The sequence below is a fragment of the Lepus europaeus genome, chromosome X, assembly GCF_033115175.1.
Source record: "Lepus europaeus isolate LE1 chromosome X, mLepTim1.pri, whole genome shotgun sequence".
Classification (NCBI taxonomy): Eukaryota; Metazoa; Chordata; class Mammalia; order Lagomorpha; family Leporidae; genus Lepus; species Lepus europaeus.
In genome coordinates, this window is record NC_084850.1 from 48527319 (window position 1) to 48552147 (window position 24829).

At 47.8% G+C, this 24829-nt stretch overlaps 1 protein-coding gene across 1 annotated transcript in view; it reads left to right on the forward strand.

The window, feature by feature from the left end:
* FRMPD3 (FERM and PDZ domain containing 3) overlaps positions 1-24829 on the forward strand; it is an 85812-nt gene that overhangs the window by 13393 nt on the left and 47590 nt on the right. The window contains exons 2-4 of the mRNA XM_062183595.1: positions 6744-6898; positions 9937-10039; positions 13305-13350. Coding sequence (XP_062039579.1) covers positions 6751-6898; positions 9937-10039; positions 13305-13350 — 297 coding nt within the window. The 5' untranslated portion in view covers positions 6744-6750. The remainder of the gene's footprint in view (positions 1-6743; positions 6899-9936; positions 10040-13304; positions 13351-24829) is intronic.

Sequence of the window (24829 nt, forward strand, 5' to 3'; positions counted from 1 at the left end):
GCAGTGGGTTAAAGCTACCACTTGGAATGCACACATCTCATATTGAAGTGCCTAGGATCGAGTCTCTCCTCAGCTTCCTGCTAGTGTACACCCTGGAAGGAAGCAGGTGATGGCTCAAATGGTTGGGTCCCTGTCACCCATGTGGGAGACCTGGATTGAATTCCCAGTTTCCAGCTTTGACCTAGTCCACCATGGCTGTTGCAGACTTTTGGTTACTTGTGAAGCCAATCAGTAGATTAAGATATATTCTCTCTCTCTCTCTCTCTCTCTCTAATAAATAATAAAACACTTTTTTAAAAGTGGTTAAAATGGTAACTGTTATCTTATGTATATTTGATCATGATCAAAAGGGTGGAGGAAAAGATCACATGTGACTAGGAACTAAAGTTTTCAGTGACTCTGGAGCCTACCCAGGAAGTCAGTAGGTAACAGTGAGGAGGGAGAAAGAGTGGTAAGAGGCAAGCAAGGCTCCTCCAACGAATAGGATTTCTTACAGGAGGGAGAGTGATCTGGAGGCAGCACTGCTAAGCACAGGGGACAGCTATATCACCTGAAGGTCCTTGAGGGCTTAAGACTTGAGAGAGAGAAAACCAAGGACAAAAGAGCCAGCTTCCACTTGAGAGGGCTGGGGGTGGGGTGGGTAGTGGTATCGTGGAAGAATAACCAGGTCCTAGTGGGGAAAGAAGGTGAAGGGCACTCGGAGAGAATAAATCGAGGCTGTAGGAGAGCTTGCTATTGGCTGAGAGTTCCAGAAGGCACAATGGAAGGATTGGAATGGAGAAAAGCTGGGATTAGAGTATGAACAGACTACAACAGTCCTCCCCATTCATCCATGGTTTTGCTTTCTGTGGTTTCTCTTACCTCTGGTCAGTTGTGGTCTGAAAAATTAAATAGAGAATTCCAGAAAGAACCAATTCATATATTTCAGTTTTTTTGGCATCAAAACAAATTTATCTTTTAATTTTATTTCCATGAACTTTTTGGAGTATGTATAGTGTCATTCAAATATATTTCACCTATGTGTATATGAGATGATATTTGATAGTATGTATAATTCTACTGGCCAGATACTGGGGGCCAATTCATACATTTTAAATAACTTTTGTTACTTGGTTAAATTTTTCCATTAAGGTTGTTCAGTTGTTAATCTATACCTAATTTATAAATTAAACATTATCATAGGTATATTTGTTTGGATGGAAAAACAGTCTACATAGGGTTTGGTACTATGCACAATTTTTGGCATTGGCAGCCTTGGATCAAGGGAGACTGCTGTGTGGGGATGAGAGTGTGGGTATGAGAGATGATCAGAGTGAGTAGACAGCTTTCTTTCTTTTCTTTCTTTTTTTTTTTTTTTTTGACAGGCAGAGTGGACCGTGAGAGAGAGAGAGAGAGAGACAGAGAAAGGTCCCCCCTTGCCATTGGTTCACCCTCCAACGGCCGCCGCAGCCGGCGCGCTGCAGCCGGCACACCGCGCTGATCCGAAGGCAGGAGCCTGGTGCCTATCCTGGTCTCCCATGGGGTGCAGGGCCCAAGCACTTAGGCCATCCTCCACTGCACTCCCTGGCCACAGCACAGTTGGCCTGGAAGAGGGGCAACCGGGACAGAATCCGGCGCCCCGACCGGGACTAGAACCTGGTGTGCTGGCGCCACAAGGCGGAGGATTAGCCTGTTGAGCCATGGCACCGGCCAATAGACAGCTTTCTAATGGTGATTGAACTTAATAGGAATGTGAACCCTACGTGTGTACATGAGTCTCCCATAAGGAAGAATAGACGTAGAGACCTACAGGATGTTGCTGCTGGAGCTGTGGCCTTTGCTACATTATTTGCTGATGTGGTTGCTTTAAGGGAGGCTACTGTTACCAAATAGTCCCCCCTGGCTGGCCTCATTGCCTTCTGGGAAACTGCTTCATCCACAGGTTCTAGGCAAAAATGGTGAAGTAAAGTAGACTCAGGTTCTCAGTGTGGCGCCACACAATGTTTAGAGGTGATTATCCTTTAGACGATGACTTAGTCTCTCTTCCCAAGTCTGATTCCTTGTCAATAAAATGTCGACAATCCTGCCTAGCTGATGGGGTGTTTGTGAGGATGGAGTAAGGCAGTACGTGGAATGCACTTAGAGCATAGTAAGTCTGCAGTCAGTGACAGCTGATACTATTCATTGCCCATACTGTCCTTTCTTCCAGCATCCCCTTGCCTTATGCCGAGCTGCCGCTTAGTCCTTAGATTGTCCTTGGACCCAGCTCTTCCGTAGGGCTAAACAGTGCCCCATCTTCCCGATCTTTTCTCTCCTGCGGTAAATCCAATTCAACCAGCATGTCCTTTGTTTGCAAGCATGTATGGGTCTGCATAAGGTTTGTGTTTTAACTGGGGCCTTCAGTGCCATACTTGAATGAAATAAAAGTACCTCTTAGTCCTCCCACATGCCCGTGGCTCTGCCATGGCCTGAGAAGAGAGCATTCTTTCAGCTCTTGCTTCTCTGAGTATGCCCTGTGGAGCTGCAGCATGGGCACCACACTGGAATTTGTTAGACGCTCAGACCTTGCTCCAGACTTGCTGCCTCGGAATCATTTTAGCATTACCCCCAGGTGATTCGTGTGCACACTGCAGTTGGAGCATCACTGCTGAAGCAGGTAGCAGAAGTGGCAGGTGAGGGCTCCATTACAGGAAGCATGTCCTTTACCTAGTGGTCTGTCACCCAGCTCCTCACCAGAAGGCACCCACCGCGGCTACTTCCGACGCCCAGGGTTGGGGCTCCCAGTCCTGCTGCTAAGAACATGGCATCTCATGGTGCTAGCCCACCATGCTGGGTCTCTGGAGTTTCCAGAAGACTCAGACTCCTGTTACTGGAATCAGAGGGCTAATTGGCCCCACATGGCTCCAAATCCTGCCAGTTGTGAGAGGAGTGACAAGACTCCCCAAGGAGCCAACCAAATGTAAAGAAAAAGGAGCCAAAGGCAAGGAGGGATGGAGCACTGAAAGCTGATGCCTGAAAATGTAGCTCTTCCATTTCTTTCTCCCTGCCCAAAAACACAAGGGAGGAGACCAGCAGCTTAGAATCATTCCGTCTCCTTCTCCATTCATTGTGCTTTAGCCATGTCCTGCCGACCATCAGTCGTTGACATGCGCTCAAGCTATGCGATCAAGCTATTGGATCCTAAATAACGCTCCCAGTAATAGGACCACCTCTACATTTGTGTGATATGTTTAACCTTCCTAAGTGCCCCTGTAGCTATGATTTCATTTCATTCTTCCAACACTGTGCAGCGAATGGGATCAGAGACAGGTCCATTTTGATGTGGGCTGAGCATCCAGGCCAGTCCAGGACAAGAAGTGCTGCTGGCCATAGGATTGGGACAGTCTTGCGGTGGAGACTGGGGATAACCAGAGAGTCCAGGACCTTAAGCAGGTACACGTGGGAGATGCTGCTATGGCCCTGAGAGATTTGGCTCCAGCTGCAGCTTCACCTGCGTGCAGTTCTGCTCTGCTTGTCCTCCCTTTGAGGCTGGCATGGAGGAGGCGCAGTCACATAGCCTCCTGGATGGGACAGTTAGAGGCTGTGAGGAGATAATGGAGATGAAAGTACCTTCTCTCAAATGAGGTAGCTGGTGTAAAGGTGAAAAGAACCACGTGGATCTAAAGTGTTCTTATCATTCGGCAGAAGAGAAAGGCTTGGCCTCTCTACCTGGGTCACTGAATACAGCGGGCAAGCCCATGCTGGAGGAGGGAACACCCTTCAGGAGTTGCTGTAGGAAGGGGATAGAATGAAGGCATTGTATGCTTTAGAGCAGACAAAAGCAGAAAACAACAGGTCCCTGAGACAAAGTGGTGGGGGTTAGGGGACGCATAAGCTTGGGCTCCTTCATAATTGTGTTCAGGGTTGCCTTGTTGGAAGGGACCAGAAGCCAAACATCTTTCAAAGTCAAATTGGCTGTTTCCCCCTGGAGGGCCATCACATGACCCATGGACAGCTGAGCTCCTGTCATCCATCACTGCTTGCCTTCAGAGTCACTCCCAAGCCTCCAGGCACTTAGCAAATTGCAGAGGGACCTAGCTGTAGACGCTGAAAGAGGCAAACCCCAGGAGAGAAGAGACAACTTGGATTTGAATTGTAGAACGGCCTTCTGGTCTGCAAGGGAGGTGTTTCTCCCCTGCCCCAAGATGCCTGGCAAGATCCAGGCAGCCTGAGGAAAGGGCTGTCCGTGGAGCTGAAGGGAGGATCCAGTTCGGGATGGTTACTCCTGCTCAGTTAGTGCCAGCCCAGGGAGACATGCCTGTGGTGGTGGAAGAACCATCTGGGCCCCTTGGAGAAGGTGGGGCCAGAGCACAGACAGAGCTTCCACTGTTGTCTCTCTTCCCAAGTCTTCCTTTTCCTGGCCAGGCAGCACAGTCCCCACTTCCTCCGTGGAGCCTTCTCCAACTTGGCCATCCACTCCTCCAAATGCACAAGTTGGCACTTAGCTATAGACTTCAGCTACTGGTCTCAGCACTCTCTCTAGTGCAGGGCACACTGGCCTTCCCCCCCACCCCCAGCTGGACTGCAAGCTCTTCGAGGGAAGGTTTCTGTGACTTGGGTCCTCCAGAGCTCTGGGCCATCTACAGGCTTCGATAAATACTTGTTGATTGATTAACACGACTCAAAAGAATAAGGCAAAATACGTGTGCTGCAAAGGCTCTTGGTTTGTTGGTTCCCCTGGTTTCAGGACTGCCCGTTTCCCTCAGTATTGGTGATAAAGGCCCGGAGGAGACTGAAGTATCCTCAGCCCCAGAGAAAGAAGGGACAAGTCAGAGGCTGCCCTGGCCGTGGGAACCTGACTGCAGGCCAGTGTAGCCAGCTCTTCTGCAGCACACCTGCCGCTTCCTTGCCGGCCTTCCCGTTCCCCATGCCACAGGCCATGCAGCTAGACAGGCTATCATCATTCGGGCTGCCCTGGCTGGTGCCCATGACAGAAATGAGCTGGTATCATCCCAGAAAGAGGCCCTTTGAGTGCAGGTGAAATCAAAAGGGAAACGGATGGTGGGAGGCAAAGGACTCATTTCAGAAACAGCTGCAGGAGGGGGTTCTGTGGCTCCTTTCCTGCCACTCGGAGCAGACATGAGAGAGGGGCCAGCCTGAGGTCACCTCACAGAGTCTCTGTCCCGGGAAGGCACCTATTCAGGACATTGCAGCTTCCATGTGACTGTCAGAGGAAAGTGACAATTAATCTTACCTGTGTGCGAGGCAAGGAGCCATTTTCCAAACTCGCCTATGAAGACTTGACCTCACCCTGGCATCCCCTTCTACCTCCCTAAGGGGTCTTAGGTCAACTTCAAGCCCACTTGGGTGTGGCCAGCGTGCAGGGATTACAATCAAGTAACCGTGCTCTGCCTTCCTTCCCAGATCCCTGTAGGACAGAGACGATTCTGGGGTTCTTTTCCAATTCTCTTTCATGCAATGACAATAAATCTTTTCCCTTTTCTCCAATACATAGTCCTAAAGCTCCTCTCTACTGAATTTGTGTTTGTGTCTTGATAAACAACCTAGCTGCTTGAAACCTTTTGCTTCTGACCAGTTTAGTATTGTTGATCAAAAATCGAGTCATTCTCATGATGTCAAAACCTCCCACTTTTTTTCACAAATCTTATTCTGGTTTGATGAATTAGTTCCTAGCCGCCTCTATCTTGGTCTGAAAGCCCTGCCTGGAACCTTAATTTTAGAGACTGTACTTGCTGAGGTGAGAGAACATATGCCCACCCGGCAGGCCTGAAAGCCTGGGGGTGCTATAGTGCCAAGTTAAGGATCTAAGGCTCTGACCCCCTCTCTCCCACCTTCACCTGCCCTGCCTTTCTCTTGGGTCATCCGTTCCGCCTTTTGATTCTTCCCTACCCCTGGCGCCCTGTGCTCTCACAGACCCCCAGTGCTCCTACACCCTTACCCCTCAGGGCTTTTCATGTGGATACTACACTCAGGCCAGCCCTTCATGGAGAAACTTTGGAAGACTCTTGGGTAATTCCTAAGTTTCAGTAACTTGAGTTGTGGTCATCAAGAGAACAATCCGTAATCTCTCCCAGGTGTTAGAGCTGCAGTTTCTCTTTTGCCAACCCTTCTGGGTGTCAGGCCTGCAGAGGCACCTCCCTTTCTGGCTGTAGGAGCCATTTCCCAAGCGTCCCAGTAAGTGAAGTGAGTTGGCATTATGTACAACTGTTTGAGGTAATGGTCTCAAACCTTAGCACCTTTGTTTTTAGATGCCACCAGAAGTAGTTCATCTTTATATGTCACCTACGAGACAGTAAAGATTACACAGGACTTCACGGAGGAACTCCCTCCCCACAGGCTGGAAAAAATTCACATTCCTTCGCCACTTACTTGCCTGTTTCCTGGCCTGTTCCCTCAAGGTGCTGGGCTCCCTTAGGGACTTAGTGGCCGATTCCCTGGGTGATACCAGTTACCTTCAGAGTAGCACGTTCGCGTTTAGCCTCCTTCTGGAGTCGGAATATCCTAGATAAGGGAGTCTGCCTCTGAACTGTTTCTTCTGTTGACTGGAGCCCTAAAGACAATGGGCTTCTCCTTTCTGGATTCCTCTTCCTCCAATCTGAAATGTGAGGCAGTCATCACCTCCATCAGTTGCAGAGGATGTCGGGAAGCTAAGCTGTGAACTCCCGGGTGCCATGGCCAGAACCCTAACAGATGTCCCTCCCAACTGCTTCTGCGGCTTAGTTCCCTTTGCATCTTGTTTTGCTCCCATCTTCCCCCTCCCCTAGTCATGTGATGCAGGAAGAGAGCGCAAATGATATGGAATGTGAGCAGCTGCCAGCAGAGACTCTGCGACATGTGACCATTCACCGGGACCCTATATATGGCTTTGGCTTCGTGGCTGGCAGTGAGAGGCCCGTGGTGGTTCGATCTGTGAGGCCAGGTAGGTGTCCCTCATAGCACCCCGCCCCAGCCCTGGCTCCTAGCTCCTGATACCCACATAGCTTCCCAAGGAGCAGTTTGCAACTGCACCGTGTTGCTGGAGAATTCAGGAAGAGTAGGTGAAGACTTGCCAACCAATCACTGTATGAGGAAGCTAGCCTTTCAAGAATGATAGATGCAAAGCATTGAGGCAGCTTTAGGTCCCAGACAGAGGCTGCAATTGATCATTTAATACAGTCTGGTCTTAATAAAGCTTCCCTTTGCCCTGAAAATTCATAGTAGAGCCACAATGCCTTGGATGAGAAATTACCTATCCAGTTCAATTCAACAAGTATTTATAGATTGCCTATCCTAAGCCCAACAATGTTGTAGGAAAGTACAAGACACAGTTCCTATCCTCAAGAATCTAACCGTCAGGCTATGGAGACTGGCACATACTCATGTATGTCTCCTATGTACTTGCCATCACCTTGTTTAATCCTCACAGTCAAGCCTGCAAGGTAAGTCATGCCATTCCAATTTCACAAATGAGGGGATGGAGGCATAGAAGAAGAGCATGACTTGCCCAGGGTCACTCAGCTAAGAGGCACCTTGGCCTGTGTGATGCCGCCTGGGGTAGGTGGGGCTTGAATGGGAGGGACCATGTGGGATAGGCCTAGCAGAGGCTACCCCTGAGCTATGAAATGCTGGCATCATGAATGAAATGAGAAAGGACAAAAAGCACTGTTTTGTTCTGAGTATTCCAGTCATTGACAGAAAAGACACAGAAAAAGAGCTTTATTTTGACTTGCTGGGCCTGAGGCTTTAGATGTTTACAACAGTTTCTCGCTCAGTCAAGAGGAGCAGCCGGCGTACAAACTGGTCTTGCAGAAATTTGATGAATTTTGCAATCCTCAAAGGCAAAGAAAAAGATTTTTGTAAGCTGTCTCTTCAACTAGAGGGCACAGCAGTGATAAAAAATACAATTCAGCAGTACAGGAGTTCATGGCTGACCTAAGGCTCCTGACTCAGTCATGCAGTTTGAGTTTCTGATCAGAAATTGGATTTGTCCTGGGAAAAAGGGATGAGATAAATCTTAGTAACAGACCACCAGGAGAGCCTACTTTAACTTCAAAGCAAACAGAAAGTCCCCAGGCCCAGAGGGAGGTCAGCTGTGAAAGGCATAGGGAATGAAGAGGAAGGAATTGGAATGGGTGAAGAGAAGGAAAGCCCTGGGGCAAAAGCCCCGCGAAGCCATGGGTCTGGCAGGCACAGCCCTGCAAAGGCCTGGTGCTCATTCACCTTGCTGCGTCTGGCCCCGGTGGTTCCTGCATGCAGAGGACTGCTTTGGTTCTATATCCGAAGCGGTTAGAAAAGACAAAGAGGGATCCTACAGAAGAATAGTTCTGGTTGAGCAAGCCAACAAACCAATTGTGAAAGCAGTAAGAGATGGATGCTACCCGTGCTATCAAAGGGCGAAGGCCCATGAAGGAGGTTGAATTCTATGAGGAAGGAATATCAAGTTCTGGGAGGAAGCGAGGAAAAGGTGAAGGGAGGGAGATTAGGTAGGTAGGTAGGTAAGTAGGTAGATAAAGAGATAGATAGATAGATAGATAGATAGATAGATAGATAGATAGATAGATATAGATAGAGTGGACTCCACATAAGAGTGGAAGTTTTGGAAGAAGTAAATAGAAGGCATGCAAAGAATTGAAGGAATTGTCCCTTGGAGGATAGAAGTACCATTTATCAAATTCTTGCCGACATCAAGCAACTATTTTAAGTACTACAATTCATCATTTCATTTATCCTCCCACCGTTTTTGTGATGTATTGGTTAATATTATTTTCCCATTTTACAGATGAGATAAGGCAGACTGGGAATGATCAAGTGTCTCATCCAAGATCACAGATCCAAGATCTAGTGACTTATAGACTCAGGAGTAGAACTCAGGTCTGTCTGGTTGCAAAGTGCATACTATTCATCCCTGTGCTCTTAGCTCCTAAAGTCAGTGCGTGATCAGGGGACTTGGCCTGGTGGGTTTTGGGCCACTCTGGTCAACTGGGGAATCCTGCTGCCTGTGTTGGCATAGCCAGCCTCAGTGCGCAGGCCCCAGGGTCCAGGGCCATTGAGCTGGGCTCAAGTGACATATTTGCTGGGTATGTTCCTGTTTTTGGAATTTGGGCAGCACACTTCATTAGAGAGAGTGAGCAGCTGGGATCTGGTCCTTTAAAGTGGACGCAAACAAGAGTCAAGGCTGATTTGAGAGTGGGGCATGTCATTAAATATTTCTGTCAGATGAGTCTTTGAAAAGCTTTCTACAAGAAGACCTTTTGCTAATCAGAGCCAGCACAGCTTTGTGGCGCCCCTCTACCCCAGCCCTTCACCCCAGCCAAGAAGGTATGGCCCTCAGACATGCCTCCTTGCTCACTCTCAGCCATAGACATGGGAAAGAGAGAAAGTAAATTTCCAGGTGCCCAAGAGGCTGTACCTTATTCCCCTCTTTTATTGGAGAGTAGCATCTCTCAGTGTTAAGAACAAAGTTAAGCTCATTAGGTCTTGAGTACATCCCCGTCTTCAGCAAGTGAATGCCTTAATCATTCCAGACCAATAAGTATGAATCACGGTCAAGGAAGACAATGCCCCCACCCCACTCCCCAGTTTCTCTGGTCACCAGTACCACTTCCAGCTGTCTGGAAGTCTTTTGCCTGTGCTTAAGCAGATCACTGCCATGAAATGAAGTGTCTGTTCTTGAGAACCAAGCCAGGAAAGCACTTACAAACCTCGTCTGAGGATGAGGTCTGGGCTTAGGACCTTTTGCTACTGCCCCACTCCCACCTGAAGGAGGCCTGCTCCATTCTCTTCCTTCATTCTCCTGCCCTCCTCGGTCTGTCACAGGTGGCTGCAGTGGCAGCAGCAGAGCTCTGGTGACACCCCCTACCCCACCCCTGCTCAGCCTGCGTCTTCTCCTGCAGGCCCCCAGGACTGCTTCTGCTCCCTCAGGCACTGCGACTCTTGCAAGAGCTCCAAGGCCTCACACCTCTCTCCTCTCCTCTGCAGGAGGCCCCTCTGAGGACAAGCTCCTGGCTGGTGACCAGATTGTGGCTATTAATGAGGAGGACGTGAGTGAAGCCCCCAGGGAGAGGTTCATAGAACTCATCAGGTAACAGGGGCCTCTTGGGCCTTGGCAGGAGCTGAGCAGTGTCCTCACCCCTTGTCCCACCAGTGGCTGTCCACCCTCACACTGAGAGAGGAGCACTCCGATGCGGAGCAGCCCTAGTCAGAGCTCCCAGCTACCCAGAACATGAGGGGCCAGGCAGCCAGGGTCCCCAGGGGCCCTCACACACTCAGGCTTAGCCTTCTGCAGCCACGTTGGATAGACACAAAGAAGAGCTCCCTGCTAGAGCCTCATCTGCACCTCCCTCCTCCCAACTAATCTCCTCATCCCGGTTCCTTTGGCTTTGAGTTACTGTGCAGTGAGTGAATCAGGCCAAGTGATTGGCAAGAACCAAACCAGCCATTAAGAGAACACTCTGAGATAAGCACAGCGCAAGCAAGACATTATTCCCACCTCCCCCACCCCACGCCTCAACCCCTGAGACAAAACACACACACAGGAGTGGGAAGGCACTGAACCAGTGGGTTCAGGAAGGGACCCTGCTATTGTGGATTCTACTCACAATGTTTGTGATCCTTAATCCTCTCCCAGATGGGAGCAGGTGAGAGAGAAAGGGAGTGCTAAGAGGGACCGCCACTATCTGTACCTGGGGAGTAATTGCATTGCTTAGCCTGTCTCTTCCCCTACACACATCCCACATACACATATACCACATACCATACGTACTTCCCTCTCCCACACTTCACCACCATGTGCACACCCCTTGCACACATTTTGTTGATAGCAAATGAGAAGCTTAGAGGCAAAGGACCTAATTTCCATGGGCTGACCTCACTTTGGAGACCTTGTCTGTCTCCCTCCAAATGGAACCATGTGTCTGTGTTCTCTCACGTCCTCTCTCTCTTGTGTGGTCTGGCTCCAACTCTTCCTGTAGCTCCTCCAAACCCTCTTAGTTCAGAGTGTTCTCATGCTGCTCATCTTTCCGGGGCTCCCCAACGCTCAAGGGGCCCCCGGCCTCCTCCCTAACCTTCAAGGACAGACTTGGCCGTCTGGCTCTGACTGGCTTGGGAGGGGTTTGCAGCGCCCTCTGCCCCCCACCTCCAAAGTCCGAGCAGGTCTTCCTTGACATGCTCCCTCTCAAGCCTCATACCTTGAAAAATGTCTGGTCTCTGATGACATATGTTTGTTTTATCTGTGCTCCAAGTCCAATTGCCCATGCATTCCCTATCCTCTGTCCTCTGCCCTTCACTCTCCACCCTGCACCACCTTGCCAATATGTAGCAGGTCCTTTTCACTTGCATCACATCGTGTTGGGGTTATTTCAGCCTGACCCCTCAGAAATCACCACTTTTGCTTCTAGTTGATATCTTTGCACTTTAGTACATGGTAACCTGATTTGGAGAGGAAGTCCAGAGCACCTTCACTTTCCAAACAGAGTACACAATGCCCATGAGTCATTCACTCATTCATTCCATGAACATTTATTATTGGGTGTTTACTATGTGCCAGGCACCATTCTAAGCTCTGACGATAGAGCAGTAAGACTAAAGTCCCTGGCTCAGTGGAGCTTACATTCTAGTGAAAGGAGACATGCTATAAGCCGTAAACATGTTAGAGGAGTAACTTTACAGTATTGTAGAAGTTGATACGTGTTACCAAAGAACAGAAAGTAGATCTGAGTGAAGAGGATCAGGAGTGCTGGCCACAGGGGTGCCCAATATAACTTTAAACAGCGTGGCCAGTGATGGCCTCATTGAGAAAGGTGATCTTTGAAGAAATGCTTGAAGGAGGTGAGGGTGCTGGAGAAAGAGAGAAGAGAGGGTGCAAAGGCCCTAAGGCAGGGGAGTGTCTGGAATGACTGCAGAACAGGGGAGAACAGTGTGACTGGAGAGGAGTAAGGAAGGAGGAGACTTATGGAGGATAGCCTCAGATTGTGGAGAAGCTGGTAAGCCATCGTAAGGACTGGGCCATTCTTCTAAATGAAGTGGGGAGACATGGCAGGGGCTGCAGCAGACACGTCCTCCGGGCTCGAGATAAAGGATTTTCCTTAGTATTTTCCCTGGAACACAGCTCCTTTCTCCTCCTGGGATCTTCCCAGACCCTGGAGCTGATTAACCCCTGGACTTTGCCTCACCAAATATGGAAAATGTTCAAAGTCCTTGAGGAGGAGGCCTTGGCATTTCTTGAATATCCAGAACCAAGGGCATCTTCACTCTGCTTCTTGAATGTTTTTGTTCTCATAAGCTTTTTTTAAAAAAGATTTTATTATGTATTTGAAAGGCAGAGTTTTAAAGAGAGATCTTCCATCCATCAGTCCACTCCCCAGAAGACTGCAATGGTTGGTGCTGGGCCAATCCAAAGCTGGGAGCCAGGAGATTCTTCTGGGTCTCCCATGTAGGTGCAGGGGCCCAAGCAGTTGGGCCATCGTCCACTGCTTTCCAAGGCCATCTTCAGGGAGCTGGATGGGAAGTGGAGCAGCCAGGACTCAAACCAGTGCCCATATGGGATGCTAGCACCACAGGCAGTGGCTTTACCTGCTACACCAAAATGCCAGTCTCTCCCATAAGCCTTCGGGAGGGGCCAAATAAGGAGAAGAGAAAGCAAACCATTCCTAGTTCTTTCAGTTCTTTTAAAGGAGTGTGTATTCCTGGGAGAGACTTTTCATACCTCACAGCCTCTTTGATCATTGGCATAATTCTTGGTGGAAGAGTTTCAAATTCTTTATACTTTTGAACATTTGCTATATGGAGAACTTGGCATCCATCTGTTGCTCCATGGCTTGCATTTTTGGTCCCTCAATTAAAACAAATCTGCTAAGTGTGAGTCATGATGACCAAATGACCTCCTTTGGGTTTTTCCTTTGAATTTCTTCTCTTGCTTAAATACCAAATTGCCAATACTCATTGTACATGGTTCCCAGGACTCTAACTGTGTGCCCTTTGTGTTCCATAATTCAGGCCTTTAGTTTTCCTTGAGAACTTTTTAGTTTACAGGTAAAATTACTCCTAAGGTTTGGGGATTTCTACAGAGAGAATGCGAAAAGGAATATAAGAAGAAAGCGTGAAAAAATGAGAACCCCAGAGGCAATGGTAATGCCTTCATCAGCTGCCTGTGTGAACCAGCGTGGATGGTTTGTGTTGGCCACTACAAATGATGGGAGAGGAGGCATCTGTGCAGATACTCATATCGCCCTCTGTCCTAATCCGTAATCCTGAATGCAGCCCAGGGGGAAATTCTGGGGTTGCTTCTTGTACCAGATGAATACCTTGTATATGATACACTACTCTCCCATTCCCTCTTTTCTCTGTAGGAGTGCTAAAGAATTCATCGTTCTTACAGTTCTGCACACTCATCAGGTGAGTGACTGTCTTTGTATCTGCCCTTCTTCCTGAGAAGAGATGACCCCGTGTTGGGAAGCAACAGCATGGGGTAGAAGGGGCAGGTGCAGAGACTAGGACCAACATGTGAGCCAAGGATTTAGGAGTGAACTTAATATCTTCTGAACATTATGTCTAGTCTCACATTCAAGGCTGACTTTTTTAAAAAAATATTTTATTTATTTGAAAGGCAGAGTGACAGAAGCAGAGACAGAGAGAAAGAGATCTTCCGTCTGTTGTTTCACTCCTCAAATGGCCATATTTGCCAGGGTTGGGCCAGGCTGAAGCCACGGTCTCCCACTTGGGGTTACAGGGGTCCAAGCACTTAAGCCATCTTCAGCTGCTTTCCCAGGCACATAAGCAGGGAGCTGGATCAGAAGTGGAGCAGCCTAGATTTAAACTGGCACTCTGACATGGGATCTGGCATTGCAGGTGGTGGCTTAACCTCCTGTACCACAACACCAGCCCAAGGCTGAGGATTTTGAAGGCCTGGCTGTGTAGAGCTGTGTTCTATCCTGTGCCCCTTGCTTTGTCCGCTTAAGCTGCCCACTGCCCCATTTCCAAATGTATCTCACATGTCTTTTTTACTGTGCCTCAGTAAAAATAAACTACCAGTCCAGGGTCCAACATCTATAGAGTTCTAGTATATGGTAAGTGCTAATCTTATTCATTCATCCATAATAAGAACTTACTAAGTGAGTAATGTACAATATATGGGACTCAAAACTGTGTAGAAGTTCAGTATAATGTTGTTAAAGGGTACATTTGGACAGATAGGATTATCTTTGTCCTAATGTAGACACTAACTGACCATGTGATCTTGGACAAGTCAGTTCCATTTTTCTGAACCTGTTTCTTCATCTGTAAATACAATGTATAACTAGACCATTGTCTCCTAAGTGCGCATGATCATGATAGTTACCAGGACTACTTATTAAAAGTCAAATTCTCCAGGCTCTTCTCCTCAGGAGTGGGATTCAGAAAGTCTAGTGTCCATTGCTAGGTTATATTCTGCATCCCAGAAAATCATACTGTCTCCAAATGCACAAAGGCAGGTGCACTTGACCTCCAGCTTACTTGTCCCTTTCTAGTGTCCCCCAGCTCCCCCTGCACCCCAGCACTGATGTCCCATCCTCAACCTCTAGTCACAGGAGAGGTCATATCTGTTGGAGGTATGGGACATGAAATCAGGGGAGACTTCGTGGAGAAGGCTATACCTGGGCTGGACCTTGAGGGATGGGGCAGGATTTCCCATGGAGAGATGTAGGGAAAGATTTTCCAGAGAGAGAGAGAATGTTTATGGGCACAGGGCCTGGGCTCCCAAGTCAGTTGGATGGAGTTCCGGTCAAGCCTGACACCAACTTCCCCTTCCTGTGGCTCCCAGCCCTGTTCTGTATGTGCATGAGCTTCACACACACACTTGCACACATATAAAATTGCACATCCAAACTCAGTATGCTCACAGATGCGTATACCCACATCCATGCTTATACTCACACCTGTACTCATACATACAGAATATCCTCATGCAGGAGATTCACATGCATGTATCCATACTAACATATGTACACACATATGTTCCCACATATACGCACTTGCACATACGCACATATATTCACACACATGCACTCTCACGTGCGCACACACACAGGCTGATAGCTCCCAGGCCAATAGGCCTTTCGCAGTTGCCATTCTCTGTCCCCTAGTAGACAAGCCTCCCTAGCCCTCGCTGTGAGTGTTACCAATACTCTGCTCCTCCAACGTTACCGCACATGCACAGTTGCCTAGTGAACAGTGGGCAAACACTTCCCACCTTTCAATCTGCTACCTCGACAGTGGCCGCCAGTTCTCCCCAGAACACACGTGTTATATGGTTAGAATGTACTCCTCTGGTCAAAGACTCATTGGGAGTTACTCTGTTAGTAAGGTCTCCTCAAATGTCCCTTCCTGAGGTGGCATCTGCCTACCCCTGGTTCCTGATATTGCTGAATTCTTCATCACAGCTGAAATACTGTATTTTCAAAACCTTTTTGTTTTGTAGTAATTGTAGACTCACTGCAAGTTGCCAAAGTTAGTGCAGAGATAGCTCAGGTACCGTTTACCCTGCTTTTCCCAATATTAACATCTTACACAACTGTAGTGCAATCTCAAGGCCAAGGAATCCATAGTGATACACTATGTGCACATAGCTCAATGTGGTTTGATTACCTGTGTGGGTTAATGTCCTTACCAAACAGTTGCTTACTGTTGTCCTTTTATAGCCACACCTACTTCCTCCCACCCCCACATCCCTGTCAACCACTCATCTGGTCTCCTTTTCGGTAATTTTATCATTTTAAGAATATTATACAAAGTGGATAATACAGTGTGGGGCCTTTGGGGATTGACTTTTTTCACTTAGCATAATGCCTTGCAGATTCTCCCAACTTGTGTGTATCAAGAATCCGTTCCATTTTATCGCTCAGTAGTATTCAGCGGTGTTTCATGGTGTGGGTGTACCCATTTGTGTAATCATCTACCTGTTGAAGGGCATCAAGGTTGTTTCCAGTTCGTAGCTCTTGCAAGTAAGGCTTCTGTAAACATTCATGTAGAGGTTTGTTGTGAGCATGGGTTTTCATTTCTCTGGAATAAATGCCTGTTGCTGTGTCACACAGTAAGTATATGTTTAGTTTATGAAGAAACCCCCAGACTGTTTTCCAGAGTGGCTTATCATCTAACATTACCATGAAAATATTATATTAATGTGCTTATTGTCTGTCTTTGTCATTTGCATGTCAGCTCCATGAGAGTTAAGACTCTGCTATAGCCCCAGAACCTGGACGAGCACCTGGCACAGAGTAGGTCCTAATAAACCCAGCTTCCAGGGATCAAAACAACCTAAACTGAACTCAAGTAGCCACATTTATTTGCAGAGTGAAGATTCTAACACTCTCCCTCATTTCCCCCAAACTTCCCCATCTCAGTGCTCCCACCACTCCCTTGTTTCCCAGATCTGACGCCTCCTTATGTCTCACTCACCCCATGGTCCCTTTGCTGTGGCCAGGCTGCTTTTCCTTGTACATTTCTTAAGTCCTACTTCCCTGTGGACTTTTGTTCTTGTACTACTCAATATCTCTTCTAATATCTACAGGTTTCAAAGCATTTGTGGAAAATGGAATTAAAACATGGGTTTATTTTGGTGCAAAAACTTTTGAAGGGGGCAAGTGTTGTGGTGTAGCAGGTAAAGCCACTGCCTGTGATGCTGGCATCCCATATGGGTGCTAGTTCCAGACCCGGATGCTCCACTTCTGATCCAGCTCCCTGTTAGTGTGCCTGGGAAGGCAGTGGAAGATGGCCCAAGTCTTTGAACTCCTGTACCCATGTGGGAGTTCTGCAGGAAGCTCCTGACTCCTGGATTCAGATTGGCCTGGCCCTGGCCATTGTGGCCATTTGGGGAGTGAACCAGCAGCTGAAAGATTCTCTCTCTCTCTCTCTCTCTTTCTCTCTTTCTCTCTCTCCCCCTCTCTCTCCCCCCTCTCTCTCTCCTCTCTCTCTCTCTGTAACTCTGGCTTTCAAATAAATAAACAAAATCTTAAAAAAAAGTTTGAAATCCAAGCAAAGGTTTTCCTGGTATGCATTTTCCATGAACTTTGTGAAGCCCCCTAGTACATGCCTGTTTCCTTTAAGACCTGGCTGGATATGCATGTCTTCCAAACAGCTTTGCCTGAGTAACCCCAATGAGAGTTTCTAATTCATTCATTCTTCCATCAAGCATTTATTGAATACCTAACCCTTCTGGGCACTCATAAACTAGGAATGTCATAGTGCACAGGCTAGACATGATTCCTCTCCTCACAGAGCTCCCATTCTAGTTCTTGTGCTTTCTAAACACTTGGAGCATAGAAGTGGGTGGGCACAAACACACAGGAATGACAGTTGACATATTTAGCAAGTAGTACAGTGGGAGCCAAGCAATTGGCATATAAGTCAATAACAGCACTGGAGCAGTTTTAGAGACCTCCTAATTATACCAAGTGTTAATCCTTTTGTTGATCTACATTTGTAAAGAGGTCTCAGGTGAGAGGTCAGGTGGCACTCAGGAAGCTTAGAGCAGGTGACTATTTACAAATCAGTGTGAAAGAACCTCTCAGTATTTTTCAATGGGTATGGCCATACCAGTGCATCCTGACTGAATGGCACCCTTGTATACATATACAGTTGATGCCTCATTATTTTCAGATTTCATAGTTTGCTAATTTGCCTACTCCCTAAAATTTATGTGTAACCCCAGAAAATCAATACCCGTAGCACTTCTCTGGTCATTTGCAGGTGTGTGCAGAAGAGAAAAATTTTGAATTGCCCAACATACCTGTTCCCAGTTGAGGTCAAGCGAGGCACAACTCTGCCTTCTTGTGTCAGCTCTCATACAGAGACGACCAGAGGAGGACACCGTAGGGGCCAAAGCAGAGGAGGGCAACAAGCTGCAGCTCAGGGGCCAGTTGGACAGGGTTCAGGTCACAAGTCTGGCACCTGTGCATGGGGTGGGAGGGGGACTCAGGCAAACACATCCCTTCAATGAAACCCTAATTTTCTGATTCTGAAAACTCGCCTGTAGTCAAAGAGCATAAATATCCACTCCTTATAGCCACCTACCCAGGGTGGGGGCAGAGGGGGAAGCCGGGACAATTAGAACCACTGCAGAAGAACTAGTTTTCCACGGAGCTTCTTGAGATATAGCACTTGGCAGATGGTAGGTACTGAACCATATTTGCTGAGTTAATGAACGAATTCACTATTAATCTTGGCAATCAATGAGTATCTTTTTTGCTGTGCCTACATGGTGCTTGGTAGTAGACATGGTAATATAAAATGTCATTTCTTCTTGTACATCCTGGTTGGGGAGGTGAGCTATAAGCAGTATGGATGATTAGGAAATCCAGAGAGGAGAATGGAGGATTGGGGAACAATTTCGGACAAAAGTGAAATTTGAATAGGGTTTTTTTTTTAATTTTTTGACAGGCAGAGTGGACAGTGAGAGAGAGAGACAGAGAGAAAGGTCTTCCTTTGCCGTTGGTTCACCCTCCAATGGCCGCCGCGGCTGGTGCCCTGCGGCCGGCACACCGCGCTGATCCAATGGCAGGAGCCAGGTGCCTATCCTGGTCTCCCGTGGGGTGCAGGGCCCAAGCACTTGAGCCATCCTCCATTGCACTCCCTGGCCACAGCAGAGAGCTGGCCTGGAAGAGGGGCAGCCGGGACAGAATCCGGCTCCCCGACCGGGACTAGAACCCGGTGTGCCGGCGCCACAAGGCGGAGGATTAGCCCAGTGAGCCGCGGCGCCGGCCTTGAATAGGGTTTTAAAGAAGAGATGGCATTTAGTTGGTCTTTAAAAGGGACACTGGGGGCCCTGAAGGGTGAAGATGGGGTAAGACAGCAGTGAGGTGTGTGCAGGGAGCTAGGGGCAGAACCGCCAGGTATAAGAGAAGTGATATTAGGGGTAGATGGGAAATGAGGATGGAGAGTCAAGTGTGGCTTGTGGAAGGCCTTGGAGGTCAGAAAGAGGACCTGTTTGTCTCCAGGCAGTTCTATTTGCAGGAAGGAAGGCCTCCTGATAGGATAGCTCTCCATTGTCCTAGGCGCCTGCAGTGGTTGCTATGGGAATTGATTATACATAGACTCAGGTGTCAAAGACGGTGAGCCAGCAGAAAGACAAATCAGAAAGCAGTCAAAGCTTGTGCAACCTGAGCTCCCCTCTTTCACAATTTTAAAAGTGGGGCTGCTGACCAGCCTCTGGTAACCACTATTCTAGTCTCCCTTCTGAGATCAACCTTTTTATATTATACAGTTAGATCAGAGGACTAAGTTCTGGTTTTCTATTGCACAGTAGGGTGACTATAGTTAACAATAGTGTCTATTTCAAAACAGCTAGAAGAGAAGATTTTTGAAATAATGGAAGTTTGAGATGATGGATATGCTAATTATCCTGATCATTATATAATGTATACATGGAAGAGAAGATTTTTTTAAGATTTATTTATTTTGAAAATCAGAGTTACACGGAGAGGGAGAGGGAGAGGGGGAGGGAGAGGGAGAGAGAGAGTGGTCTTCCATCCGCTGGTTCACTCCCCAGGTGGCTGCAATGGCCAGAGCTGCGCAGATCCGAAGCCAGGAGCTAGGAACTTCTGAGTCTCCCACGCGGGTGCAGGGGCCCAAGGACTTGGGCCATCTTCTACTGTTTTCCCAAGCCATAGCAGAGAGCTGGATTGGAAGTGGAGCAGCCGGGACTCGAACCAGTGCCCATATGGGATGCCAGCACTGCAGGTGGCGGCTTTACCCGCTATGCCACAGTGCCAGCCCCAAGAAGATTTTGAAATAATGGAAGTTTGAGATGATGGCTATGCTAATTATCCTGATCATTATATAATGTATACATGTATGGAAACATCACATTGTAACCCCATAAAAATATACAATTATCACATATCAATTAAAAACACAACTTAGAAAGTGGGGCCCTATCCTGCACTAAAATGTTTGGCTACATACATATTTGACTTTGGCCAAGATATGAGTGATCACAACATTGAATTCTGTGCTAATAGAGCCACCAAATTAAAAAATGGTCAAAGAATCAGCAGCTGCTGAATTCATCCCTGAGGGAGAGGCAGGCTTTCTCTTCTATTCCTTATTCTACCTAGCTTCTGGCTTCATATTTGCTTCAGGGGGCTTGCAGTAGCCCCAGAGGTACTTAGCAATTCTAGTCCCGTGTTTCAAGCCAAAATTCATTTTAGCCAGAAAGGGTGTCTGTTGCAAAATGAGATTCCCAGCTGCTTGGAGAAAAAAATAGAGCCAGTGAAGAGCTCAGATGTCCCAGCTTTAAGGTACTCAATTCATCTATGCTTAATGAGCTAGGGCATCTTCACCAGTCCAGATGCCTGGGCCTTACTCTCTCTGAGATTCTCAGTTTCTAAGTCTGCTGGGGGCCTAGGCCTCTGTGTTGTCGCAGGCGCTCCTCAGAGGTTCTTTTCATCAGGCAGGTTGTAGAATCCGTGGGTTAGTGCGTACTAATGAATTGGTGTAGAGGTTGGCAAACTCCTGTAAAGAGCTGTGTGGTAAATATTTTGAGCTGTGCGGTCCATACGTGGTAGAACACAAGCAGACATAGGCAATGCATAAACAGAGATCATGGCTGTGTTCCAGAAAAGTAGTATTTGCAGAAAGAAGAATCTTAGTGGCCAAGATTTGGCCCAGACAGGCCTATGATTTGCTGACCCCTGAATTGTGTTTGTTACCTGTCCTGGGTATCATATTTGCATTTTGACCAGGGCTTTCCCAGCTCTCAATATTTTAATTCAAAGGTGCAACCTTAGTATTAAGAATTTCAGGGGCAGGCGTTTTGACCTAGTGGTTATGAGGCCTACAGTCCCACAATGGAGTACTTGGGTTCAATTTCGGCCTCTAGTGCTTGACTCCAGCATCCTGCCAATGCAGACAGGCAGGCAGCGGTGATAGCTCAAGTCATTGGGTACTGACCACTCACGTGGAAGACCTGTGTAATGGTCCCAGCTCCCAGCTTCAAGCCTCCGCCCAGCCCTAGCTGTTGCAAGCATTTGAGGAGTGAGCCACCAGAAGTAAGCTTGCTGTGTGTGTGTGTGTGTGTGCGCGCGCCCGCGATTGTGCGGTGTCTTTCTCTGCCTCTCAAATACATTTAAAGGGTGAATTAAATTTAAAAAAGAATTTCAGTCTCTACAGCTGAGTTTTTTTTTTTTTTTTTGACAGGCAGAGTGGACAGTGAGAGAGAGAGACAGAGAGAAAGGTCTTCCTTTGCCGTTGGTTCACCCTCCAGTGGCCGCCGCGGCTGGCACACTGTGGCCGGCGCACCGTGCTGATCCGAAGGCAGGAGCCAGGTGCCTATCCTGGTCTCCCATGGGGTGCAGGGCCCAAGCACTTGGGCCATCCTCCATTGCGCTCCTGGGCCATATCAGAGAGCTGGCCTGGAAGAGGGGCAACTGGGACAGAATCCGGCGCCCCGACCGGGACTAGAACCCAGTGTGCTGGCGCCGCTAGGCAGAGGATTAGCCTGTTGAGCCACGGCGCCGGCTACAGCTGAGTTTTGAAGATGGTTCAGGCCAGGGAAACCTTTGAGAGCCCCCCTCATATCACATTGCAAGGCAGGCCTCACCTGTGCCTAAGCATAAAGCTAGACATGACTTCGTGACATCTAACAGAGACCAGCTGGCAATGAGTGAGTCACCATCAGCAAATGAGGCTGCAGGCCGAGAATAGGATGGAGTCTTAGAGACCAACAGGACAAGGGTCAATGAGGATTGAGGCATAAACAAACTGAAAATAGCTCTGAAACAGGCACCAAGAAATGATTATAAACCCTGAAAACATTGCCAATTTAACTTCCTCCTGGGTGGTTTTGCTCCTGTAAATATCTGAATCTTTTGTTGGTAGTGGTACAGACAAAAAAAAATTTCTAAGACAGGAGCTAATCTTGTCTTTTTGGTAGGGTTAGCAAGGATGTCATCTCTTCCACTGTAGGTGAATACAAGGGGGCTTCAAAAAATTCATGAAAAAAAAAGTGAAATGGAAGGATAAGTTTATTTTGTTCCCAAACCATTTTGAATTCTTTATGTGGCTTTTTCATAATGCACATTTGCCATGTGCCATTTTGAGACTCTTCTATTCATTTGTTTGAATCTACTAACTAGCACCAAGGTAAAACCAGACTCAGTGGGTGAAAGAATAGGGGTGGACTCCCAGCTGCAACCTGCAGTGGGGGAGCAATCACTAAGCCAAGGCTCAGGAAATCTGGGTTCTGGTGTCAGCTCTGCTACCCAATTATGTTGATACTTTGAGTGAACAGTATCCTCTTCCTGGACCTCCATTTCCCATATGAAAACCAAGGGACTGGGAGCAGGGCAGGCATTTGCCACAGTGGCTAAGATGCTGCTGGGGCACCCACATCCCAAATAAGAGCATCTGGGCTTGAGTCCCAGCTCCGACATCCGTTGCAGCTTCCTGCTCAGTGTGCACTGTAGTAGACAGCAGGTGATGGCTCCTGAACTTGAGTCCCTGCCTCCCATGTAAGAGACCTGCATTGAGTTCCTAGTTCCTGGCTTCAGCCTGGCTGGCTGTTGCCAGCATTTTGGAAGTCACCCATCAAAGATTCTCTCTCTCTCTCTCTCATCTTTCTTTAAAATAAATATTTTTTAAACAAAGGATGAACTTGCATGGTCCATGGAGGTCTGTGGAGAAGGCTTCTTGCACACTATGCCATGAAGGCATCTGATGGCAGATGGTCACAACGAAGGGAGAGGGTGTCTGGCAGGTAGAATGAAGATTCCACCTGCCCTCGCGTGTTCTGGGGACTTGGTGGAAATGTGGATGATTGTGGAGATGGAGTCAACGTTGCCTGAGTATAGCTGCAAATCTTTCCATCTTGCCCCTTCCCGTGACTCCTGCCCAGGATTTGAGCACCAGGCTGTGCAGCACATGAAGGCATTTATTGACTGCACGAACAATCAATATTGTAATCGCTTTGTGCAATGATCTCCAGCCCTGGATTTGCTTGTGCTGTATCATCTGCTGCCAACAAACTGTGCCCCCACCCCGTGGCTCAGGATGAGAAACCTAAAGTTCCTTTAGCTCAATGGTTCTCAGTCTTGGCTGCACTTTGAAGTCATCAGAAGCTTTAAAGGAAATACTGATGCTTGAGCCTTGCCCCGGGGAACTGTAATGTAGTTGATATGGGGTGGGCCTGGGCCTCAGCGTTTTTAGAGCTTCTCCAGTATTTCTGTTGTGTGCTGCCATCACCAAGACCCACTGTGTGAGTTCCTGCTGGACTTGGGTGGCTGTTGGCAGTCTCCCCTTGGTGGGGAATGAGATTGCTGGCTCTGACAGAGCAGACCATTGAGACCAGGGCCCAAGACATGCTGGAGATGTTTGTTTCTCCTGAGTCTTTATGTTGAGGCCCTGCCCACCTGTGGCTGATCTGGTAAATGAATGTCAACCACAGTGTACATGGCAGATGATAGCTTCATGTTCTTCCTTTTCCAATTGGTAGGGACTTTCAGGACCTTCAACAAAAAGAAGTCCTGACTGGCAGGCTCACGGGCTCTATGGCAAGGCCCATAGGGCAGATGGCTTGAAGTAGCCTCAAACCAGATTCACCCTCTGCTCTTTTTCATCAAAGCAAGTGGCAACTCCATCCCTCCAGTCAACGCCTGTCTTTGTCTCACCCCCCCCCCCATCCAATCCACCAGCAAATCATCTTGGTTCAATCTTCAGAGTGTATCCAGAATTCACTCACTTTCTATCATTTCTACTATTAACTGTCCTAGCCCAAGTGTTCAGCATGTTATCTAGATCATCACAGCCACAAATACTGCAGTTAGAGACTTCAGAGTGATCTCCTTCCTCTTGGCATTGTCCGAATACTATCTGTTTTTCACAAAAGAGCCATCATTTAAAATGCACGTCAGACCCTGTCTGCTGAAAATCCTCCAGTAGAGTGGAATCCAGAGTTCTCACCCTGGCTGATCAGGCCCTTCCTGACCCAGCCTCCAGCTGCCTTTCTGAACACACTGCTTCCTGCTCCCCCTCCATCGCTCTGTGCCAACCATATTGCACTCCCTTCCTGTTCCTCGACACCCCAACCCTATGTTCACCCCAGAGCCTGTACTCTTCTTTCTGCCTGCCTAGAAGCCTCTTTCTCCATACGGTTTCATGGCTGTTTCCCCTCCACTTCCTGCATGTCTCTGCTTAAATTTCACCTCCTCAGATTGGTCTTCCCTAGTCATGCTGTCTAAAATAACACCCTCGCCATCCCACTTCTGGGTACATAGCCAAAGAAATTGAAATCACTATGTAGAAGGAATATATGCACTCCTATGTTCATTGCAACACTATTTACAGTAACCAAGATACAGAATCAGCCTAAGTATCCATCAACAGATAAAGTAAAGAACTTGTTGTAGGGGCCAGCACTGTGGCGCAGTGGGTTAAAGCCCTGGCCTGAAGTGCTGGCATCCCATATGGGCATCAGTTCAAGTCCTGGCTGCTCCTCTTCCTATCCAGCTCTCTGCTATGGCATGAGAAAGCAGTAGAGGATGGCCCAAGTCCTTGGGCCCCTGCACCCATATAGGAGGTCTGGAAGAAGCTCCTGGCTCCTGGCTTCAGATCAGCTCAGCTCTGGCCATTGTGGTCATTTGGGGAGTGAACCAGTGGAATGAAAGACCTCTCCCCCCACCGCCGGCTCTACCTCTCTCTGTAACTGTCGTTCAAATAAATAAAATAATTCTTTAAAAAATAACTTGTGCAACATATATATATTGTACAATATATACTTATATGTATTATATGTATATGGAATGCTATTCAGCCTTTGAAAAAGGGAATTCAGTCGTTGGTAACTACATGGATGTCTGTTATGCTACATGAAATAAGACAGGTACAGAAAAAAATTACTGCGTGA